A 24,371-nucleotide genomic window follows, 5' to 3' on the forward strand; every position below is an offset into this window, starting at 1 on the left:
CTGGAATTGAACTTTTATTTTGTGTATAGTAGAAATATTATTTTGGTTTGGTTATCAGGAGCCCAAAAGGGTTCATTTTGCGACAGGGAGCTAGAAGTTTGGTTGCAAGTTTGCTGCTGTATCGTATTTTGTTGTCTTATTATTATAAGCCTCAGGATCCACCCCATCTGGTTCAGGAACAGGTAATTGCCCCTCAGCCATCAGTCTCTTTAACCAGGTGGGATAACTTCACTCACCCCATCATTGAACTGTTTCCCACAAACTATGGACTCACTTTCAAGGACTCTTTATCTCATGTTCTTGATACTTATTGGTTATTTACTGTGTGTGTATGTATGTATAGACACACACACACACACACACACACACACACACACACACACACACACACACACACACACACACACACACACACACACACACACACACACACACACACACACACACACACACACACACACACACACAAAGCTAGGGTGCCTAAGACTTTTACACAGTACTCGATTTGCCAACGTGGAGCTGACAGCGAATTTGTAAATCTGGTGGGAGCAAAGGATGTTGGGAATGGCGATAGTGGAGTGGCGTGGGAGGGGTGTGGGGCAGGTGGCAGAGAAGGAGTGCTGGGGTTGAAGGTGGTGTGGGTGCAGACACACCCAGCCCTGAAACACCAGGCAAGGTCATTTGATTCCAAACAATTAGTGAGATGCTGAAGATGTTCTATAGGTCAGTTGTGGAGAGCGCCCTCTTCTTTGTGGTGGCGTGTTGGGGAGGAAGCATTAAGAAGAGGGACGCCTCACGTCTTAATAAGCTGGTAAGGAAGGCGGGCTCTGTCGTGGGCAAAGTACTGGAGAGTTTAACATCGGTAGCTGAGCGAAGGGCGCTGAGTAGGCCACGGTCAATTATGGATAACTCTGAACATCCTCTACATAGCACCATCCAGAGACAGAGAAGCAGTTTCAGCGACAGGTTACTATCGATGCAATGCTCCTCAGACAGGATGAAGAGGTCAATACTCCCCAATGCCATTAGGCTTTACAATTCTACCGCCAGGACTTAAGAACTTTTTAAAAGCTATTATTAATGCTTTTTGAGATAGTGATTTAGATGCATATCATATTTTTTACTGAGTTAAGTATTGTATGTAATTAGTTTTGCTACAACAAGTGTATGGGACATTGGAAAAAAGTTGAATTTCCCCATGGGGATGAATAAAGTATCTATCTATCTATCTATCTATTCATCATTATAGATTGTCCTTCTGCTGCTTTGCGTTCCCTCCCCTCTCCCTTCCCCTTTTCCCAACCATGATTCCCCTCTGCCTGCCCCCTTCCCACTCTCAGTCCACAACAGACCCATATCAGAATCAGGTTTATCATCTCTCACGTCTGTCATGAATTTTTTTTGTGTGGCAGCAGTACAATGCAATACATAAAATTACTACTGTACACTGTGCAAAAGTCTTAGACACCCTTGCAGTGTATTGTGTCTAAGACTTTTGCACAGTACTGTATTTATTTTTTTTCTTTTTGTACTTGCACAGTTTGGTGCCTGTTGCACACTCGTCTCGCCATCCTGGTTTATGTGGTCTTTCACTGATTGTATTGTGTTTATTGTATTTACTGTGAATCCCCACAAGGAAGTTAATCTGAGGTTTCTATATGGTCACATATATGTACTTTGATAATGAATTTATTTTGATCTTTAAACTATCTTTCAGCTATAATCTCATCTTCCCATCACATGTGGGGTGGAAAGTGTTTGAGATTGAGCGTGCATTATGTTGATATTCAACGAGAAAATGACTTTACATGTATTCCTTTTGTTTTAGATCAAAGATCCGTATTATGGGAGGCCGAGCGAAGCCGATAGACCTTCTGGCTAAATACATCAGTGCAGAAGATGACGATCTAGCTGTAGAAATGCATGAACCATACACATTCCTAAATGGGCTGACTGCTTCAGACTTGGAAGACCTCCTTGAGGATATCAGAGTATGTCACTCAGTTAATACACTGTATTTTTTATTTATCTTAGTAATATTTTAACACCTGTCCATATTAGCTCAGTTGTACTAAATTACTGAAGGACCACTGTCATCTTCCTGGGTATCTGTGGGGGTGAGTAATGAATACTGATTTTACAAATGGCATTCTTGTCCTCAAAGTCATGTTTTTTGTCATGTGCACTTGAGTCAGGGTGACAAAGGCAAGTACGATGTTAGCAGAGGACTAGATTATATAAGCAAGTGTGTATTGCTGAGGTTTTATAATGATTAACCGAGCCACATTTGGGGTATTGTGAGTAGATTTGGACCCCATACCTAAGAAAGGATGTGCTGGCATTGGAGCGGGTCCAGAGGAAGTCACGGGAATGAAAGGGTTAAAGTTTGATGGCTCTGGCCCTGTATTCGCTGGAACTCAGAAGAACGAGGAGGGAGGGATTTCACTGAAACCTATTGAACAGTGAACGGCTGAGATAGTGCAGACATGGAGGGGTTATTTCCTCTAGTGAGAGAGTCTAGGACCAGAGGGCACAGCCTCAAAATAGAAGGACATTCTTTTAGAACAGAGATGAGGAGGAATTTCTTTAGCCAGGGAGTGGTGAATCTGTGGAATTCATTGCCATAGATGGCTGTGGCGGCCAAGTCATTGGGTGTATTTAAAGCAGAGGTTGATAGGCTCTTGATTAGTCAGGGCGTGAAAGGTTTTGGAGAAAAAGCAAGAGAATGTGGTAATTAATCAGCCATGGGTGAATGACATAATTCTGCTCTTGTATCTAATAGTTACTTCACATTTTAACACATTTGTGTGAGCAGCAAAGCCAATAAAATAATTTGAACAACTGGTTCACAATTTGGCACATAATGTAGTAATAGGTTCTCTTAATTATAACAATACCTTAGAGTCTGCTGTAATTTCACGATCTTTCTGTTTTACAATTACTCAAATTATGCCAGATGCTCTAGAAAATATTAACAAAAGGAGCAAAAAGTTTTTGAATCATTTAATTTGAATTAACCTTGTTCAAATGAAATAGATTCTAATTATCTTAGTGTTTCTATCCCACCAGCAATCTAGAAATTAGAAGTTAACTTAGAATTCTAACTAAGTCTGCTATGTCTTGATGAAGGGTCTCAGCCCAAAACGTTGACTGTTATTCCCATTCATGGATGCTGCCTGACCTGCTGAGTGCTTCCAGCATTTTGTGTGTGTTACTCTGGATTTCCAGCATCTGCAGAGTCTCGTGTGTGTGTTAACACATAACATTAGTTGTGTTGTTAAAACCTTAAGACCTTATGAATTCTAGCACCAACAAGAATTCAGTGAAAATAGTTAATTCTTCCACATTTACCAGCTTCTAGTGTCAAGATTTGACAAGAATAGCTTGTTTCTTATAAATTTAAAATGTTTTATTTGTGACTAAATGATCCTCGATTTTTTTAAGAGAAAGGAAACATAGTTCTGCGTTAGAACCACCAGGAGTCAGTGTTGTGCTAAATTGGGAATTCCACAAGAGTTCATGTTAATAGTTTGGAGTACCATACACACTAGGGGAAAATAGGAGGAAATGTTTAGGAATGTAAAACTGAGATTCATTTAGAAATGTTTGGAAGAAATGGAGAAAAATAAAGGACTTGGAATTCATGAAGGGAGAAAGAAAATGAAAAATATTTTAAATATAACACTAGTTGTAGAGTAGGTTCAACCTTGCCCACATTGTGTGTAATTTATTCCACAAATGAAACAGACAAAATTGCTCTTACCAGAAATGAAAGCCCAAAAATCTTTGGAATGGGGAAAAAGAATGGATCCTCAAAGCTGACAGAAGAGAAAAGAGAGCAGAATTGGGTGAAAGGCTGGAAAATTGCTGCAGGAAGGAAGTTATTGGACAGAAGGGGTTTAAAAATATTGGATAATACGAAGAAAGGTGCTGAATGGGTTAATATCAAAGTTAACAGGTTACTTTGTCCATTAGGAATGAATCCAGCGTTACGAAGAGAAACTATTGCGGGGCAAACAGAATTTCATAACACGGCCTTTCATTTGCCCTTAAAATGGGACGATACAGTAGTGTAGCGGTTAGCGAGATGAATTTACAGCTCGGGCTGTCAGAGTTTGGAGTTCAATACAGGTGTCCTCTGTAAAATAAAAGTTTGTACATCCTTCCCTCTGTGTGTGTGGGTTTCTTCCAGTTTCCTCCCACAGTCCAAAGACATATGGATTAGTAGGTTAATAGGTCATTGTAAATTATCCTGTGATTTGACTAGGGTTAAATAGGTGGGTCGCTGGGTGCTGCAGCTCGGTAGGCCGGATGGGCCTGTTCTGTGCTCTATCTCCAAATAAGAATTAAAATGAAATGCACAAATTCTGTTCACTACTTTTTCTGTGGAAACTTGTAAGTTATGGTTAATATTCACTGCTGAACTGAAATCATACATGAGATATTACCAGGGCCTTTCTTAAGGCATCCTGATCATACTGTATGCTGAAGATGCAAGTTCTGCAGAGGAGTGCTCATTAGGCTTGATCTCCTCGAGGTGCAGTTTTACTGCTCATGATTATCTACTGAGTTGCAGAGCTGTTTAAATCGGGAAGTCTCTCAATCCACCCCAGCTTCAAGCTTGGAGGAAGAGTGAGGGGAGGAAGACTGGTTTGGTGGTTCCTGTTGGAAGTTGCTGAAGGTTTTCAAAGTAGATTCTAGTTGCCTCCCTTTTGAGACTCCCCATCAAATTAATTTTAGTTGATGTTGTTTAGTTATTGTTAGTCCCCTGGATCTGAGTTATTGATGTCTTTTGAACTGATAACATTGGCGCCACAGTAGGATAGCGATTAGCGTAAGACTGAAACAGTTCGGGACATTCCGGAGTTCAGTTCCAGTAAGGAATGTATATGTTCTCCCTGTGAACTGCATGTGTTTCCTCTGGGTGCTCTGGTTTATTTTCCCCCAGTCTAAAGATGTACTGGATGGTAGGTTAATTGGTCATTGTAAATTATTGTAATGTGGAAGCAGGTTCAGGGGTTTGATGAATGAGACAGAAGACACTGATTACAAATAAGCATGTTAGTTATTTATTTACAAACAGTAAAAGATTTGACCAAGCACTTAAGTTCCCTCAAGTTACACAAACAACAAAACTAAAGACCATAAGACAGTAAGACATAGGAGCCGAATTAGGCCATCTGGCCCAACGACTCTGCTCTGCCATTCAATCATGACTGATCTTTTTTTTTTATTCCTCCTCCTCAACCCTAGTTCCCAGCCTTCTCCCCGTAACCTTTGATGCCATGTCCAATCAAGAACCTATCAATCTCTGCCTTAAATAAACCCAACAACCTGTACCTCCACAGCTGTACATGGCTACAAATTCCACCATCCTTTGGCTAAAGAAATTTCTCCGCATCTCTATCCTGAGGCTATGCCCTCTTGTCCTAGACTCTCCCATCATGGGAAACCCTTTCCACATCTACTCTGTCTTAGGCCTTTCAACATTCAAAAGGTTTCGATGAGCTCTCCCCCATCCTTCTGCATTCCAGCAAGTACAGACCCAGAGCCATCAAAAGTTCTTCATATGATAACCCTTTCATTCCTGGAATCATCCTTGTGAATCTCCTCTGGACCCTCTCCAATGCCAGTACATCTTTTCTAAGAGGCATCAGCTCTGTGAAATGCGTCTGTTAAGGTCTCCTTTTTGTTTTTTTTCCTCTCTTACTGTACCATTTAAATGGGTGTGGTGTGCTTTTTGTGCTGAGTGTTGGAGAACTGGGAGACCTAGAGTCTCCCGGGGAACTACATATGTGTGAAGTGCATCCGGCTGCAGCTTCTTGAAGACCGTGTTAGGGATCTGGAGCGGCAACTGGATGACCTTTGGCTTGTACAGGAGAGTGAGGCTATAATTGATCAGAGTTACGGAGAAGTAGTCACCCCGAAGTTGTAGGAGGTGAGTAGCTGGGTGACCGTCAGGAGAAATGGAAATAGGCAGTTAGAGCAGTGCACCCCTGTGGCCATTCCCCTCAAAAACAAGTACACTGCTTTGGATACAGTCGGCCTTCCTTATCCACAAGTTCCGTATCCGCGAATTCAACCAACCGCGAATCGAGAAATCCCAGAAGTGCTCTTCCAGCACTTGTTGTTTGAGCGTGTACAGACTTTTTTTTCTAGTCATTATTCCCTAAACAATGCAGTATAACAGCTATTTTACATAGCATTTACATTGTATTAGGTATTATAAGTAATCTAGAGATGATTTAAAGTATATGGGAGGATGTGTGTGGGTTATCGTGGATTGGGATCGGGAAAAATCGAAAGTACTCTTACTAAGTAAGTCAGAACAGATACATCTGGTATTATTTAGCGTCAGTTAGTCAAACGTTCATCTTAGTATATAGATTATATTTTACCTTTCTATGCATATAAAACACTTAAGAACGTATGTTTCAGCGCCGGGTTCAGGAACGGAAGTTCCCGAGTTCAATTCAGTGACAGATCGCTCCCTAGCGCACTCTCCATCCGTGCCTGGTTAATGTGGAGGATCAAAAACCCAAAACCCAATAATTAAACCACTGCGTTGCTTAGAAATAATTGTAGCTTACATTGGGGCAGGGCCTTTCTCACTTTATCCTTTAAATTTATTCCGATCGTTGACCGACGTAGCCTAACGCTTTTACAACGACTGATGGCGTTTCACCTCTTTCTGATCACTTTATTATTTCCACTTTATTTTCAATTGTGATCGTGATTATTGTCGTGAACAGAAACACTGCAGATTCAGAGCTCTGCCGCTGGGTCCTAATGTCCGCCGCACTGAGACAGGTTAAATAAGGTCTGGGATCCGCTGGGTCCTAAGGTCCACCGCATTGAGACACTCGAGCAATCGCGTTTTTTGGTATCCACGAGGGGTCCCGGAGCCAATCCCTCGCGGATAAGGAGGGCTGACTGTACTTTTGTGGGGGATGACCACCCAGGAGAATGCCATAGTGACCTGGTTACAGGCACTGAGCGTGGGCCTGTGGTGCTGAAGGGAAAGAGAGAGATGAAGGGAGCGGTAATGATAGGGGACTCCATAGTCAGGGGAACAGTCAGGAGATTCTGTGGACGTGAACGGGACATCCGGATGGTATGTTGCCTCCCAGGTGCCAACGTCAGGGCTGCCTCAGATCGCATCCACAACATTTTGGAGAGGGAGGGGGAGCAGCCAGATGTCTTGGTACATATCGGTACCAATGACATAGGAAGGAAAAGCAAAGAGGTCCTGAAAAGAGAATTTAGAGAGCTAGACAGAAAGCTGAGAAGCAGGACCTCCCGGGTAGTAATTTCTGGATTGTTGCCTCTACCACGCGCCAGTGAGGGCAGAAACAGGATGATCTGGCAGATTAATGTGTGGCTGAGAAGCTGGTGCAGGGGGCAGGGCTTCACGTTCTTGGATCATTGGGATCTCTTCTGGGGGAGGTATGACCTGTTCAAAAATGACAGGATGCACCTGAACCCGAGGGGGACCAATATTCTCGTGGGCAGGTTTGTTAAAGCTGTTGGGGAGGGTTTAAACTAATTTGGTAGGGGGGTGGGAACCAGAGTGATGGGACTCAGGATAGGACAGATAGTAAAAAAGTAAAGATAGCGTGCAGTTAGACTGTCAGGAGGAGCAGGCAGGTGGTAATTCAATATTCAACAAACAGATACTTAACTAAGAGTCCAAGCGGGCCTTCTAAGTCTGGAGCATACTTTCTCAATGGTTATTCAGCACTAGCCCCTGGAGACAAACGAAAAGAGGCTAAGACAGACAGACAGACATACTTCATTGATCCCGAGGGAAATTGGGTTTCGTTACAGCCGCACCAACCAAGAATAGTGAAGAAATATAGCAATATAAAACCATAAATAATTAAATAATAAATAAACTATGCCAAGTGGAAATAAGTCCAGGACCAGCCTATTGGCTCAGGGTGTCTGACACTTCGAGGGAGGAGCTGTAAAGTTTGATGGCCACAGGCAGGAATGACTTCCTATGACACTCAGTGTTACATCTCGGTGGAATGAGTCTCTGGCTGAATATACTCCTGTGCCTAACCAGTACATTATGGAGTGGATGGGAGTCATTGTCCAAAATGGCATGCAACTTGGACAGCATCCTCTTTTCAGACACCACCATCAGAGAGTCCAGTTCCACCCCCACAACATCACTGGCCTTACGAATGAGTTTGTTGATTCTGTTGGTGTCTGCTACCCTCAGCCTGCTGCCCCAGCACACCACAGCAAACATGATAGCACTGGCCACCACAGACTCGTAGAACATCCTCAGCATTGTCCAGCAGATGTTAAAGGACCTCAGTCTCCTCAGGAAATAGAGACGGCTCTGACCCTTCTTGTAGACAGCCTCAGTGTTCTTTGACCAGTCCAGTTTATTGTCCATTCGTATCCCCAGGTATTTGTAATCCTCCACCATGTCCACACCGATCCCTTGGATGGAAACGGGGTGACCGGTGCCTTAGCCCTCCTCAGGTCCACCACCATCTCCTTAGTCTTTTTCACATTAAGCTGCAGATGATTCTGCTCGCACCATGTGACAAAGTTTCCTACCATAGCTCTGTACTCAGCCTCATCTCCCTTGCTGATGCATCCAACTATGGCAGAGTCATCAAAAAACTTCTGAAGATGGCAAGACTCTGTGCAGTAGTTGATGTCCAAGGTGTAGATGGTGAAGAGAAAGGGAGACAGGACAGTCCCCTGTGGAGCCCCAGTGCTGCTGACCACTCTGTCTGACACAAGCTTCCCACATGTGCCGTGGCACACAAGGCAACCAATAGGAAAGTGCTGCTGCGGGCCAATCGATGACCGACATGATGGAAACAGCTTTTGACCAACAAGTAAACTAACCCCACGTAACAATTATCCTGTGATTAGGATAGTGTTAAATAGCTGGGTTGCTGGACATTGTGGCTCATTGTGCTGGAGGGGCCTGTTCTGTAAAATCAGTACTTCAGAGAAGTTTGGGAAATAGGTGGTGGAAATGCATTTGTATTCTAATATAAATAGTGCTAATGTCCTTTCGTGGTTTTGTTACCCTGGAACTACTAATTAGAATATCATTGTGTAAGAATGTGTTGAGCAATTTGTACCTACAAGTCTCAAAGGGGGAAAATATCAAGTAATTTTACTTAAAAACTGCTTAAGTTTAAAAAGACTTCAGTAAGTAGTAGTTAAGTTGTTCAACATTTAGAAGTTTGGATAGGTACCTGAATGAGAGGGCTATGGTCCAGTTGCAGGTTGATGGGACTAAGGAATTTAAATGGTTCGGTGTGGACTAGATAGGCTGAAGAGCCTGTTTCTGTGCAGTAGTTTTCTATGACTCTCATTAAAAGCACAATAGATTCTGCAGGTGCTGGAAATTCAGAGTAGCACACGCAAAATGCTGGGGGAACTCAGCAGGTCAAGCAGCATCTACTGAGAGGAATGAAGAGTTGACATTTTGAGCCGAAGTTGTTTACTCCTCTGTAGATGCTGCCTGACTTGCTGAGTTCTCCAGCCTTTTGTGTTGGGTTTTGGGCCGAGGTTGTTTACTCCTCTTGTAGATCTGCCTGAGTTCCTCCAGCTTTTTGTACCTAATTTTGTTTAGCTGCATACATGTGTACAGACAATAACTGCGATAAGCATAACTGCCCAGTGGCCAAACATCTTAATTCCAATTCCCATTCCTATTCCGCATGTCGGTCCATGTCCTCTTGTGCCAAGATGAGGCCACCCTCAGGGTGGAGGAGCAACATCTTCTATTCCTTCTAGGTAACCTCCAACCTGATGGCATGAATATCGATTTCTCCTGGTTAAAAAAAAAGTTTTCCCTCTCCCTCCCCTAATCCTCTATTCCCCACTCTGGCCTCTTGCCTCTACTCACCTACCTATCACCTCCTCCTGTGTCCCCTCCTCCTACCCTTTCTCCTATGGACCACTCTCCTCTCCTATCAGATTCCTTCCTTTTACTGCCTTCACTTATCACCTTCTGGCTATACTACCTCCCCTCCCTTCACCTTTTATTCTGCTGTCTTTTCCCTTTCCAGTCCTGAAGAACAGTTTCAGCCCAAAATGTCAAAACATATTCAATTCTATAGGTGCTATCTGACCTGCTTAGTTTCTGCAGCATTTCGAGGATAACATGGTAGTGCAGTGGTTAGCACAACACTTTATAGTAACAGCGACATGGGTTCAATTCCCTTCACAGCCTGTAAGGAGTTTGTACATTCTCCCCATGACTGCGTGGGTTTCCACCAGGTGCTCCGGTTTCCTCCCACAGTCCAAAGATGTACTGGTTGGTAGATTAATTGGTCATTGTAATTTGTCCCATGATCAGGCTGGGGTTAAATCTGGGATTGCTAGGCGGCATGGTTTAAATTGCTCGCTGTATCTCAATAAAAATTTTTTTTAAGAATTTCCAGCTTGTTTAAACTTGAACTTCAAAATGTTACAATCTAGAAATGCAAATATTAGCGTTTGTGTATGCTGACATCATGAATAATTTGAAGATTCCTGTTAATCACTGACTGTTTTTTCCATCAGGTTTACATGGAGCTGGAGCAAGGCAAGAATGCTGACTTCTGGAGAGATATGACGACTATTACTGAGGATGAAATCAGTAATCTGAAAAAACTGGAAGCTTCAGGAAAAGGACCAGGTAATGGAAAACTACTCGACCTTTCAGAGGATTGGGACAAACCTAATTGAGGCGCACCTTACAGTACAACCCAGATCTCTCTATATGGACTACACCTAAAATAGTATTGATTTAAGCAGTATTGATTAACCAAGATGATATTGCTACTGAAGATGATAAATTTTAAAATACTGCAGTATTGCCCTACAACCATCAGACTCCTGAACCAGCATGGATAACTTCATTCACCTCAACTCTATTTGATTCCACAACCTACAGACTCATTTCAAGAACTCTACAACTCACATTCTCGATATTTTCTTTTGCTCATGTTGTCTTTTGGTGGTTTGTCAGTCTCTGTTTATGTCTAGAATTTCATAATTTCTATTGTATGTATTTATCTTCCTATGAATACTTACTGCCTGTTGCAACACTGGTGTTTAGGGCAACAATGAAGGTCCTCCGTCTCTGTCGGTGATCAGGGCTTCCTTCATCATGTCAGTAGCTTCCCCTCAGTTTTCACTACTGTCAGCCATGCAAGTCCCGAGTGTGGACTCAGGAATACCCTCACACTCAAACATAGAAGGATTCTTCATTGCTGTTTCCATAACGGTTTCATTTTACCAGTCAGGGTTGTTAGCCCTGAGCTGAACCCCTGAACCTGGAGGACTGGTGGGCCACTCTTTGTCTGGCCTCTACCCTTTGACCTGTTTGGCATGGGTGACTTAACAAAGAGCCAAAGCATAAAGCCCTGATTCCAGCCAACATAGCTCCCCGGGTCACTGAGGTACACAAGCCTCCAAACTACAATGAGGTTCTGGTCCTCTTGGAGGTCCCTGTGAATACCTGCAAGGAAATCAATCTCAAGGTAGTATATGGTTAACGTATGCGTGCTTTGATAATAAATTTACTTTGACTTTCACTTAGAAATGCTATACATTAATGAACTCTTGTGCCCATAATGGAGCTGACTGAGTTTACAAGTTCCTGCAGCTTATTCCTCCCCACCCCCATACCGGACAGTGATACAGCACTGTAACAAGCCCACGCTCTGCCATTTAACCTTCTAAGCCATACACCTTTGGAATGTGGGAGGAAACCGGAGCAAACCCATGCAGTCGTGGGGAGAACCTACAAGTTCTTTCCAGACAGTAGCAGAATTGAACCCTGCTCACTGGTGCTGTAATGGCATTGTGCTAGCCATTATGCTACTGTGGCGCCTCCAAAGAGAGATTTCTTTCACTCTAGTGACTTACAATCGGGCGCTACAGTAGCGTAGAGGTTAGCGTGATACGATTACAGCTTGAGGCGTGGGAGTTTGGAGTTTCCTCTGTGAGGAATTTTGTATGTTCTTCCCCATGACCACTTGGGTTTCCTCCGGGTGCTCCAATTTCCTCCTTCAGTCCAAAGGCATATCGGTTAGTACGTAAGTTGTCCTATGATTAGGCTGAAGTTAAATTGGGGTTGCTAGGCAGCACAGGTTTTTGGCTGGAAGGGCCTGTTCCACCCTGCATCTCTAAATAAAGATTTCATATATCCCAGGCATCACTGATAGGTTCTGTTCCTATGTGCTCAGTAGTTGAAACCTCTCTGTGGCTCTTTGGAAATTACAAAATGTGTGTCCTAAAGCTTATATTTTCACATGATACAAAACAGTTTGAATGACTCAACCACCTCTCACTCACCTTTGATTGTACCATCTTGGTCTCAATCTTTTTTGCCTTTACATTAGTGAGATATTTCTTCCCATCACAAACAAGAAAATCTGCAGATGCTAGAAATCCAAGTGACACACAAAAAGTGGGGGAGGAACTCAGCAGGCCAGGCAGCATCTACACTAGTCTCTCTTGGTAATGCTGAGTTCATTCTCACCAGACCAAGTAAGCTGATAATTTTGAGTGATACTAACTAATTCAGTGCCTTTCTGCATATTATCCGATGTCTCTAAACCCCTCATGCCCCACTGACTTCTTTCTGCACTTTTCCAGCTTCTCACCCATTTTTGCTCTCTTTTCATTTCTGACAGCTTTAAGGATCCATTTTTCCCCATTCCAATTACTTTTTCTGGTAAGAGCTTCAGATTTGGCCTGTTCCATTTGTGCAATAACTTGCACACAATGCAGGCAAGATGCCAACTTGAGTCCACTCTGCAACTGTAGTACAATATTTAAAATCTTTTTCATTTTCCTTCTCCCTTCATGAAATCCATGTACTTTATTTCTCTCCAAACATTTCTAATTAATCTCAGCTTCAAATTCCCTAACCGTTACTAATTCCCCAGTTCCCTACCATGGCACTGACTGTAGTTTTGCCTATCATCTGCACATTTTGAAAGTCAAATGAGTGAGTTGCACTCCAGTGAATTTACCATTAATGTCTCCAAAGGCTCTGGGAATGAATCCAGACTCGTGTGAAACTATGTTGTTACTTTATAAATCTGAAAGGCTTTTGAGCTGCCAAACCACAGACATTCAGAGAAGGTCCAGACAACTTGATTTCTTCAGTTTACCCCCTGTGGTCAATTCACAATCAATCCAAAATATTTTGATGATCTGGAGTCGAATTTTTAGTTGATTTTTCATCACTATTGGTTAAACTAATCGTAAATGCATTTGTAGACAGAATTTCCATGAAGTCCAGAGCTTTTTTAAGTACAAACTTTCTGTTTGTTCCAAGCTGATGTCAACAGGCATTACTCGTCCTCAAACAAATGCTTCCTGATCCAAAGTTTTCATTTCTTTGTATAGCTCGTGTGGGTTGAGTTGTTCTCCGACCTTGGCAATTCATTTGCAAACGTTTTATCACCAAATGAGGAGACATCATCAGTATGCTGTTAAGTTCTGAATACTTGGCCTTCGTGTACTTCTCAATCAGCTGACTGGACATCATTTCAAGAGTCCAGATTCATTTATTATCAAAGAATGTACAAATTACACAACCTTGAGATTTGCTTGCTCACAGGTAGCCACAAAGCAAGAGATCCCAATTAAAGAAAAAAAAGAATAAAAATAATAAGACCAACACTCGTGCATGAGAAAGAAAAAACAAAAATTAAAAATCATGCAAACAATTGAAGTGAACAACAGCATTCTGAACCCTCGGATCCAAACCCCGGAGTAGGCCCAAAGCCTCACCTGTCAGTTCATCATATTAGCGGCTACGGAGCACAGCCTCAGTGCCATGAAGATAACCATTGCACAGAATGAGTGAAATCAGCTCTCGTCCCAACCGACACGCTTGTCTTTTCAGTCCTTCTGGGCTGGCGTTCAGATTGACCCAACGATGGAACAGCGGAAAGCTCCGTACCCCGGAGAGAAGAAACCCAGTTGTGATGTGAGACTCTCCCTAGTCTCTAACCATGAAGATCAAGAGGGGCACAAATTCAACTGGGTGACAGTGAAAGTCATGGCATCGGCAAACACGCGGCATGCTGGACAATTCCTAGAAGCATGATTTTCCACGAACAGTTCTGTAAACAGACGTGTAGACCTCGATCTGATTTATATGGGCAAAATTCCAGGACCACAACGCACAGAGTTTGTCACGCAACTAATCAGCGACAAGTTCTCTTCCCTGCATCACAGTTGAGTTCCCATAATGACAACAGATCAGCTGATTGATAATTATGTGAAGACAAGCATTCGGAGGACACACCACAACCTAACAGTGCACTGATGATGTCTCCTCATATGAAAACATTAAAAACCTACAGCACAATACAGGACCTTCGGCCCACAAAGTTGTATCGAACATGTCCCTACCTTAGAAGTTACTAGGCCTACCTATAGCCCTCTATTTTACTAAGCTCCATGTACCTATCTAAAAGCCTCTTAAAATACCCTATCGTATCCGCCTCCACCACTGTTGCCGGCAGCCCATTCCTCGTACTCAGCACTCTCTGAGTAAAAAACTTAACCCTGTACCTACTCCCTAACACCTTAAACCTGCGTCCTCTTGTGGCAACCATTTCAGCCCTGGGAAGAAGCCTCTGACTATCCACATGATCAATGCCTCTCATCATCTTGTACACCTCTATCAGGTCACCTCTCATCCTCCATCACTCCAAGGAGAAAAGGCTGAGTTCACTCAACCTACTCTCTTAAGGCATGCTCCCCAATCCAGGCAACATCCTTGTAAATCTCCTCTGCACCCTTTCTATGGCTTCCACATCCTTCCTGGTGTATGGTGACAAAACGTTAACAAATGAATTGCCAAGATCAGAGAACAATTCAACCCAACCGTTTTCATTTTTCTTATACTTGCTAATTTGATTTGCTTTGCTGTACATGTAACAAATAAAAGCTAATCAAAACTAAAGCAATGTGCTCACAACCTATGGATTCACTTTCAGGGACTCTTCATCTCATGTCCTCAATATTCATTGCTTATTTATTTATTAATATTCTTTCTTTTTTTGTATTTGCACAGTTTGTTGTCTTTTGCACACTGGCTGAATGCCCAAGTTGCTGTGGCCTGTTATTGATTTTATTATGATTATTATTCTGTTACGGATTTATTGAGTGTCCCACACAAGAAAATGAATCTCAGGGTTGTAGATGTACATGTATGTACTTTGATAATAAAGTTACTATGAATTTTTAACTTTAATCATTATCATTTCAACATAATAACAATCCTTTTTCTAAAACAATGACCGTTTCAGGAGAGAGACGAGAAGGAATCAACACTTCGGTGAGCACTGATGTTCAGTCGGTATTCAAAGGCAAAACCTACAACCAGCTTCAAGCACTGTATCAAAACATCGAAGCAAAAATCAAAACTGGTGGTTCAAATCTGGACATCGGCTACTGGGAAACTTTACTACAGCAACTCAAGGCATATATGGCCAGGGCCAGGTACTACTGAGCACACGAAGATCCAATACTGGTTGGAAGGTTTCTCCTTGGTCTCTCAGATTTGCTTTTCCTGTGGGAATAGGTCCGACTGTTCATTGTAATGATCTCGTGAAAATATCAGATGCCCTATTGCAAGCGTCATAAGGCATTGGTCAGGCGGCACATGAAGCATTAGACCAGTTTTTAGCCCCTTATCTAAGAAAAGGTGTGCTGCCCTTGCAGAGAGCCCAGAGGAGGTTCTCAAGAATGAGCCTGTGAATGAAAGGGTTAACCTGTTAGGAGGGTTTGATGGCTCTGGGACTGTACTTGCTGGGTTTTAAACGAATGAGTGGGGAACTCATTGAAACCTGTTGAATATCGAAAGGCTGAGATAGAGTGGATGTGGAGAGGATGTTTCCAATAATGGCAGAGGGGATCTGGGACTGGAGGTCACAGCCTCAAAAAAGGATTTTAGAACAGAGATGAGGAGGGAATTTCTGTAGCAAAGGGTAGTAAATCTGTGGAGGCCAAGTCATTGGGTATATAGGTCGATGAGTTCTTGATTAGTCAGGGTTATGGGGAGGAGGCAGAAGGGATGAGAGGGATAATAAATCAATCAGGATGGAATGATATGACTTGTCTGTCTCTCTCTCTCTCTCTCTCTCTCTCAGATTGCGTGAAAGACATCAGGATGTGTTGCGACAGAAGCTGTACAAACTGAAGCAGGAGCAAGGGGTGGAAAGTGAGCCCTTGTTTCCCATTCTAAAGAGTGAGCCGCTGTCTCCCGAGGACAAGTATGTACCTGTGCAGTTTTAGATTGTGTTGTATAGCTTGTTATTGCAGAAAAGCATGGCGCTGTTTGCTACCATTTTGAATCATGCCATCTGAACTAATATCTTTAAATTAAAAGCATTCTTTCTACAGCATCATAGACAATCTCAGATGTGTGAGTAAAAATCTAATGCATGTCGGTTCTGTTTCCTTTACACTCATTGCAGTCGCCCCTGCTTGCTACTGTCTGTATAGGATCGAGGCTTCGTGTGTCTCGTGAAGCTTGAACATTACTCTGGATAAAAGAATAGTGGAATAGGGATGCAAGGAGATTATTACATTTCACATTAAAAAAACCTGGCTTCCATTCTGTTTAATATTAGAAACTGTTTTCTTCAAAGAACATTCAATTCATTGGCCATTTGTAAGTGATTGAACTTAAATGGTATATATGAAAATGACACTTTGTATTTTTTTTTACATGCTGTCTTATATAATATTTCAGTAGAGATCACAGCAACCTTTCCTCATCCGACCATTCTAGTGCAGAGAACTCTCCTCTCAGGTAAAGGTATTTTATAACCTTAGACTCTAATGGTCCATGGTCAGTCCAATAGAATAATAACAAAATAATTCCATTTTTAAACAATACAATGTTAGCAAAATTTATATAATGGATACATTTTTAGATGCTCATTCCTGCCTGGTGTATTCCTCTAAGGCTTAGATCAGGGGTTTCCAATCTTTTTTATTCTATGGACCAATACCATTAAGAAAGGGGCTTGTGAACCCCAGGTTGGGAACCCCTATTCTAGGGGAATACTTCTGAAGCATTTAAAATAACTTTTTTATTTTGCAATAACAGAGCTATTTCTGCTGTTAGTTTCATGCACTTAGAGTATTTATGACTTCAAATGACTGAATCATGGTTTACAGGATAAGCTTTGCTCATTGTATGAGGTTTAAGAAAGGCACAAAATATAGGCTTATCAGTGGCTACTCATTTTAATTTTACATCCCATTCCCATTCCGAGACATCAGTCTATGACTTCCGCTGCTGCAGGAGGAGCAACAGCTCATATTCCGTCTAGGTAGCCTCCAACTGATGGCGTGACCTTTGATTTTTCTAACATCCTGTAATTTCTTCCCCCTCCCCCTTTTCTCTCTCTTTCCATTCCTCATTCGGGCTCCCCTCTTCTCCCCACCTGCCCATTATGTTCCTCTAGTTCCTCTGCTCCTGCCCCTTCCCCCATGATCAATTCTCCTTTCTAATCAGATTCCTTCTTCTTCAGCCCACCTATCAACTCCCAGCTTCTTGCCTCATTTCCCTTCCCTCACTCACTCACGTTCCCCCTCACCTGGTCTGATGTCAGCTGTCAGCTTGTACTCCTTCCCCTCCTACCACCTTTTTATTCTGCCGTCTGTCCTCTTCCTTTCCAGCCCTGATGAAGAGTCTCAGCCCCAACCATCGACTGTTCATTCCTTTCCATAGATACTGCCTGACCTGCTGAGCTCCTCAGCCATTTTGTTTGTTGCTTTAATTGATGCTTTTCGTGTATGTTACGCAGTTTTAATGTTTTTTTAAATAATTTAAATTATGATTTGCATTAGAATTGCTGTAATAGAGTGATGTTGAAGGAGCCTTAATTTTTCAGGGCACTCTGGTGGTGCGGCAGTTCGCACTGCTCCCTCACAGCTCTAGGTGTCTAGGTTTGAGCCTGACGGTGGTGCTGACAGTGTCAAACTTGGCCATTCACTCCATGCTTGATCGGTTTGTTTCCACCCCCAACCCCTGCTCAGTGCTGAATTTTCCCCCATTATTCTAAAATTGTGCTGAGTGGGAGGCTATAAGTTGTCCCCAGTGGTGGCATAGAATCAGGTGCGGCTAATGGGCCAGAGAGAGAGAGAGAACTGCTTTCTTCAGAAATGTCGGTGATGCCATTGCCCTTAGAGCTGAAATGAGTTAGATGGGCCAAAGGGCCTCATTTGAAGTCATAGGAAAGATGAAATAAGGATAACTGTATACTCGTAGACTCAGGGATACTCCAGAGGCATGCAAATGTTCATAGATCATATTTCCTTGTAAGGGTTGCTAATTTAATTAGGCCTTGTAGGGACCCTTATTACCCTGGGTCCTCTCCTCCTTCCCTTTCTTCTGTTGTCCACTCTCCTCCCATATCAGATTTCTCCTCAGCCCTTGACCTTTCCCATTTCCCACTTGCCTGGCATCACCTGTCACCTTCCAGCCCTCCTGTTTCTCCACTCCCCACCATTTAATTCAGGCATCTCCCCACCCCCTTCTCAGTCCAGATGAAGGGTCTTGACATCGACTGTTTACTCTTTTCCATGGATGCTGCCTGACCTGCTGAATTTCCAGCATTTTTGTCTGGGTTACCTTCATTACTAGTTTATTTTTACTTAGAGACACAGCGCAGAATGGGCCCTTGCCCAATGAGCCTCACCACCAGCAATCCACCGATTTATAACCATATAACCATAGAACAATTACAGCAAGGAAACAGGCCATCTCGGCCCTTCTAGTCCATGCCGAACGCTTACTCTCACCTAGTCCCACTGACCTGCACTCAGCCCATAACCCTCCATTCCTTTCCTGTCTGATTTAACCCTCGTCTAACCACATGACAATTTACAATGACTAGTTAGCCTACTAACCGGTACTGTCATTGGACTGAGGGAGGAAACTGGAGCACCTGGAGGAAACCCAAGCATGCATGGAAAGGACATACAACCTTTCCTACAGAGGATGCCAGAATTAAATTCTGAACTCAGACACCCCAAGCAGTAATCAGCTGCACTAACTGTTCTGCTGGTTAATCACATGAGATTGGCCATAAATTCTCCGAATTGTTTTTTTTAACTTTTTCTCCATACGTCCATAAGACACAGGAGCAGAATTAGGTCATCTGGCCCATCGAGTCTCCTCCGCCATTCAATCATGGCTGATCTTTTTTTTTCTCTCTTCCTCAACCCCAGTTCTTGGCCTTCTCCCCGTAACCTTTAATGCCATGTCCAATCAAGAACCTATCAATCTCTGCCTTAAATACACCCAACAACCTGTCCTCCACAGCTGCATCTGGCAACAAATGCCACAAGTTCACCACTCTCCCATTGCATCCCTTGTGATCTTCACTCATTCCCTTCTCCACCTCTGCCTGTACGTCCCTGGGCCACTCACCTGCCTTTGGCCCCTTATTGCCTTGGAGAAGGGTGATATTGGAGTTCACAGTTGATGTAGAATATAAATATTCTCTATTACTGGTGAAACTTAGGTTCTTATTCTGCCAAAGTCAATAATATCATTCTCAGCTCCATGAGACATAAAACTTATGAGACAGAAGAGCAGAATTAGGCCCTTCAGCCCATGGAGACTGATCCACTATTCCATCATGGCTGATTTATTTTCCCTCTCAATCGCATTCTCTTGCCTTCTCCCTTTGACACCTTTACTAAAGCTAACATTTGACCTAGTGCCATCCACATCCTGTGTCCACTTCCACCAGGACAAGAAACTGAGGAGGGAAGAGATGAACCACAAAGAGTTTAGCTTTTTATAAGTAAAGCTGATGTTGAGACCCAGCACCCTCTGTGATTAGAATGCCTTCCATTTTGCTTAAAACTAAACTTCTATCACTGCAGCTATAACAGGTTTTCTAAATGGAGTCAGAATTGTCTACAATAGAATCAAATAGATTTTAGCCTATTTGGAAATGTAAATAACATTTTTTTAATTAAACAAGCCATTAATAGTGTTCAAAATTTGTAAGTTCTTCCAATTTTGGCACCTGTGTTCACTAATCCTCAGTTTTAAAAGGTGGAGCTAATTTTATTTGTATCATACAGGCCACAAAATGAAGCCAAAGAAGTAACAGGCACTTCCGAAGCAAATGCAGAAGAGGAGAATGCGGAGGGTGAAGCTGAGGGAGAAGCAGTTCTGACTGAGGAGGACCTGATACAACAGAGCTTGGATGACTATGATGCTGGCAAATACAGTCCCAGGTTATTGAGCACACATGAGCTGCCTATGGACACTCACATTGTAGATGCTGATGAGGACCTGCAAAAGCTGTTGATGGCAAGGCAGCAGTTACAAGTGACTGGTAAGAGAAAGAATGTGAACAAACTGATCTCTCAAACTTGGTCTTGGTTTATTATTCTCACATTAAGTAAGATACAGTGAAAAGCTTGTCCTGCAGACTGTTGATACAGATCAAGTCGTTTCACGGTGCACTGAGCTAGATTAAGGTAAAACAGTAACGGTGCAAAATAAAGTGTAAAAGCTAACGGAAAAAGTGCAGTGCAGGTAAATGATGAAGTGGAACACCATAATGAGATAGAATGTGAAGACAAGAGTCTATCTTAACAGATAAGAAGTCCATTCAAGAGTCTGATAACAGTGGAATAGAAGCTGTTCTTGACCCTGGTAGTACATGCTTTCAGGCTTTTGTATCTTTCCTGGCCATGACAACAAGGTGTTTGGAACAGGAAATAAGTCTTCAATTTTTATTTAATCTTTAGCCTCCTGAGGAAGTAGAAGTGCTGTTGAACTTTCTTGGCTGTGACCTCAATGTAGTTGGACAAGGACAGGCTATTGGTGATGTAAAATTAATGGTCCTGTAAAGAGCAGCATGCTAGCATAGTGGTGAGCACAATGCTTTACCGTAATTAGGCTCGGGTTAAAATGGGGGTTGCTGAGTGGCGTTGGCTCGAAGGGGACAACTCTGCACATTATCTCAATAAATAAATCAGTCAAACTAGAATCAGATGCAATAGCAGAAATAAATTACTGCAATAGAGGAGTTCAACAAAAAGTTAGTTGAATGGGTTGGGGGGGACACCCGTATTGACACGTGTATGCGTTAGTGGGTGGAAGTTGCTGGAGATGGACCATTTACAATGACCAATTAACCTACCAACCCGTATATTTTAGTGTAACCACAATGATGTCACAGCCAAGAAAGCTCACCAGCACTTCTACTTTCTCAGGAAGCTAAAGAAATTTTCCCTTTTGGGTAGTCTACACAAAATCTATAGCTGGAAAACTGCCTACCATGGATCAGAACTGAAAAAGCCTCTCGGATGAGTGGTGAAACGTCTCCTAGACAACGCAGCAAGTCCAGTTACCTTGATTTACAACAGCTTGGTAGACAATCTTGAAACGGTGCAGCTTAAGTGTAACTAAGCATTCAGCAACAGATACGACACCCAGCGGTCCCCAGACCCAAGCCAAATTGCCCAGAACAAAGCAAGAATGTGTAACCTATTCCCTTCGCTTTTACCACGCCCCCACCCAGGTGACTAATTACCATAATAAACGTGTAACACAGAATACAATGCAGATAGAAAACAGGTACATGGCTTCTACAATTATGATCTTGCGCTATGATTGTTATGATTATGATTGTTTACCTGCACTGCATGGTTTCAGTAGTTTTTCCAATTTATTCTGCATTGTTACTGTTTTACCTTATTCTAGCTCGATGTACTATGTAATGATCTGATCTGTATGAGCAATATGCAAGACAAGCATGAGACAATATCAAAGTATACCATTTACAACCCCAAGTTGCAGATGAAAAGTAGAATTACGTGACATGCAGATCCAAAATCACTAGGCCAAGTCAGTCTGTCTCCACTTGATGCTCCTTTCTTTCCTCATCCAAAATTATCAGCATAATTCTTTATTGTCTTCTTCCCCCAGACGCTTATCTAATCTGTGTATTCACCTCAACTTTTTATAGTAGCAAACTCCACGCTTTCACCACACTGTCAGTGAAGAATCTTCTCTTGATTCCCTATTTGATTTACTGCTGAATTCCTTAAAGGCCACAACTGTGCAAATTTCTACACTACCAAATTTAGTCATGATTTTAAATATTTTCTTGCAAACTGCAGCCTGTCAAAATAAATTAGCTTTGATGTCCATGTTAAACCAATTATCATTACTTTGTTCCAAATGAAGATTAAAAATGTACAAGTTATTATTTTGTACTCTAATTCATGTTCAAATCTGTCACTTAATGTGTCATAACTTTAAAATTATATTCTTGGAATCCTTGTTAAGAGTCTGATTAACTTTAGCAAAATGTCTTTCTCTCTAACCTATCCCATCCATCCACTTATCCATCTTATCTATATACGACTAAAAGAGACAGACTCTATCTGTCTGTCTGCTTGTGACCTCCAATTAGCGCAAATGGTGCATTACAGTGGCACTTTTTTTGGCTAAATCGACTTAAAATGTGCTAACTTACCGTTCAGGGTTATATATTCGTATAAAATTGCTCATTCGCCAAAATCAACTGCCCCGCTTTCACCCAACAGCCGATCCGCCATCATGGAAATCAGGACACGACACCACAGCACATGCGCACGGCCAGCCTCAGCAGCAACACCAAGTGAAGCAAAAGGGCAGGGCAGGGCAGGGCAGCTCTATTTTGATTCTGTCAAAGGGTCAAAATTGTCTAGTTTTTACTAGACCCCGTTGTCTAGTCTGTCTATAGAGATTGGCCCTTGGGGATGCGCCACCCAGCAACCATTAACAACCCCCAATTTAACCCGAGTCTAACCACAGGACAATTTCCAATGACCAGTACACCTCCTAACCAGTACGGCTTGGGACTGTGGGAGGAAACCTGAGCACTCGGAGAAAACCCACATATTCCATGGGGAGGACGTACAGACTCCTTACATTGAACTCTGAACTCCGATGCCCGGAGCTGTAATAGCATCACTCTAACCACTATGTATTCTTGATTGTAGTCCTTTTGAAGGCTCTCAGCCCGAAACATCGCCTCTCTATTCCTTTCCATGGGTGCTGAGCTCGAGCAGCATTTTGTGTACGTTGCCCTGGATTTCTAGTGTGTGCAGTGTCGCTTGTGTTGCAAGTATTCTCAGATGTTTTCTCTGTGTGTTTCCACAGGTGATGCCAGTGAGAGTGCTGAAGACGCGTTTGTACGCAAAGCCAAGGAGGGGATGGGAACCGACGAGGCCCAGTTCAGCGTGGAAATGCCCTTGACGGGCAAAGTCTATCTGTGGGCCGACAAATACCGACCCAGAAAGCCACGGTTCTTCAATCGCGTCCACACTGGCTTTGAATGGAACAAGTACAACCAAACCCACTATGATTTCGACAACCCTCCTCCCAAGATCGTGCAGGGCTACAAATTCAACATCTTTTACCCAGACCTTATCGACAAGAGGGCAACACCTCAGTATTTCCTTGAGCCGTGTGCGGACAACAAAGATTTTGCCATTCTTCGCTTCCATGCCGGTCCTCCCTATGAAGACATTGCCTTTAAAATCGTAAACCGGGAATGGGAGTACTCTCACCGGCATGGTTTCAGGTGCCAGTTTGCCAATGGAATATTTCAGCTATGGTTCCATTTTAAAAGGTATCGCTACAGAAGGTAGAAACACCCTGAGGTGAAACTAGATGACTGGTTATCATTTTCAAGTTACTTTCCTTTGTGAAACTTCCAGCCAGTAATTTGTGCTGCACAGGATTTTGAAAGAGATGCAGCCAGCGGGGCAGTAAAGGATATTTTCCAGTGATGTGGGATCATTTTAATTTTCCCAGTATACTTTCTGTGATTATTGCAACCAAACTTAATTGAACCATAACAAATCTGCTCAGCTGAAAGAACTGAAACCTTAAGGTATCATTTCCTTTATGTTACATTGTTAGTTTGACTTCTTTATACTCTTAATGTAATACTGATCAGTTAATTGTTCATTCTGTGAGGAACTGTGATTGACTAAACTGAGTCACACAGAAGTTGTAACTGGGAAATATAAAGGTCTTTATTCGATAGAGCATAATGGAGAGAATCTCGTTCTCCTCATCTTGCATATTTTATGCTTTTTGATCACAGATAATAAACAATTAACAATTAATCAATGGCTATGATTAGCATTTTGAATGTAAGTTGGCAGAATTACATATTTACAATCGTAGCACTTCTTAGCTAGCCGAACCTCTTTGAGCATTTAATACTAGTGGCTAGTCCGAAAGCTCAGTACAAATTCCAGACACCCAAAATATATTCCTGTAACAACAGGAATGTTGAGGGATGGTTCCCTGAATGTTTATTCATTCATTATGTGTC

General features: G+C 42.5%; 1 protein-coding gene across 2 annotated transcripts in view; it reads left to right on the forward strand.

Annotated features, from left to right (window-relative positions):
- The window catches only part of cactin, a 34,571-nt gene extending 10,412 nt beyond the window's left edge, over positions 1-24,159 (forward strand). Inside the window, exons 4-10 of one of the 2 annotated variants that reach the window (XM_073068192.1) lie at positions 1,829-1,991; positions 10,546-10,660; positions 15,303-15,495; positions 16,146-16,268; positions 16,751-16,810; positions 20,107-20,363; positions 23,186-24,159. In XM_073068192.1, coding sequence (XP_072924293.1) covers positions 1,829-1,991; positions 10,546-10,660; positions 15,303-15,495; positions 16,146-16,268; positions 16,751-16,810; positions 20,107-20,363; positions 23,186-23,676 — 1,402 coding nt within the window. In that variant the 3' untranslated portion in view covers positions 23,677-24,159. The remainder of the gene's footprint in view (positions 1-1,828; positions 1,992-10,545; positions 10,661-15,302; positions 15,496-16,145; positions 16,269-16,750; positions 16,811-20,106; positions 20,364-23,185) is intronic. The other variant, XM_073068193.1, reaches the window with a different exon arrangement.
- The last annotated feature ends 212 nt before the right edge of the window (positions 24,160-24,371 follow it).

This window comes from Hemitrygon akajei, chromosome 16 (genome assembly GCF_048418815.1).
Source record: "Hemitrygon akajei chromosome 16, sHemAka1.3, whole genome shotgun sequence".
NCBI classification, from domain to species: domain Eukaryota; kingdom Metazoa; phylum Chordata; class Chondrichthyes; order Myliobatiformes; family Dasyatidae; genus Hemitrygon; species Hemitrygon akajei.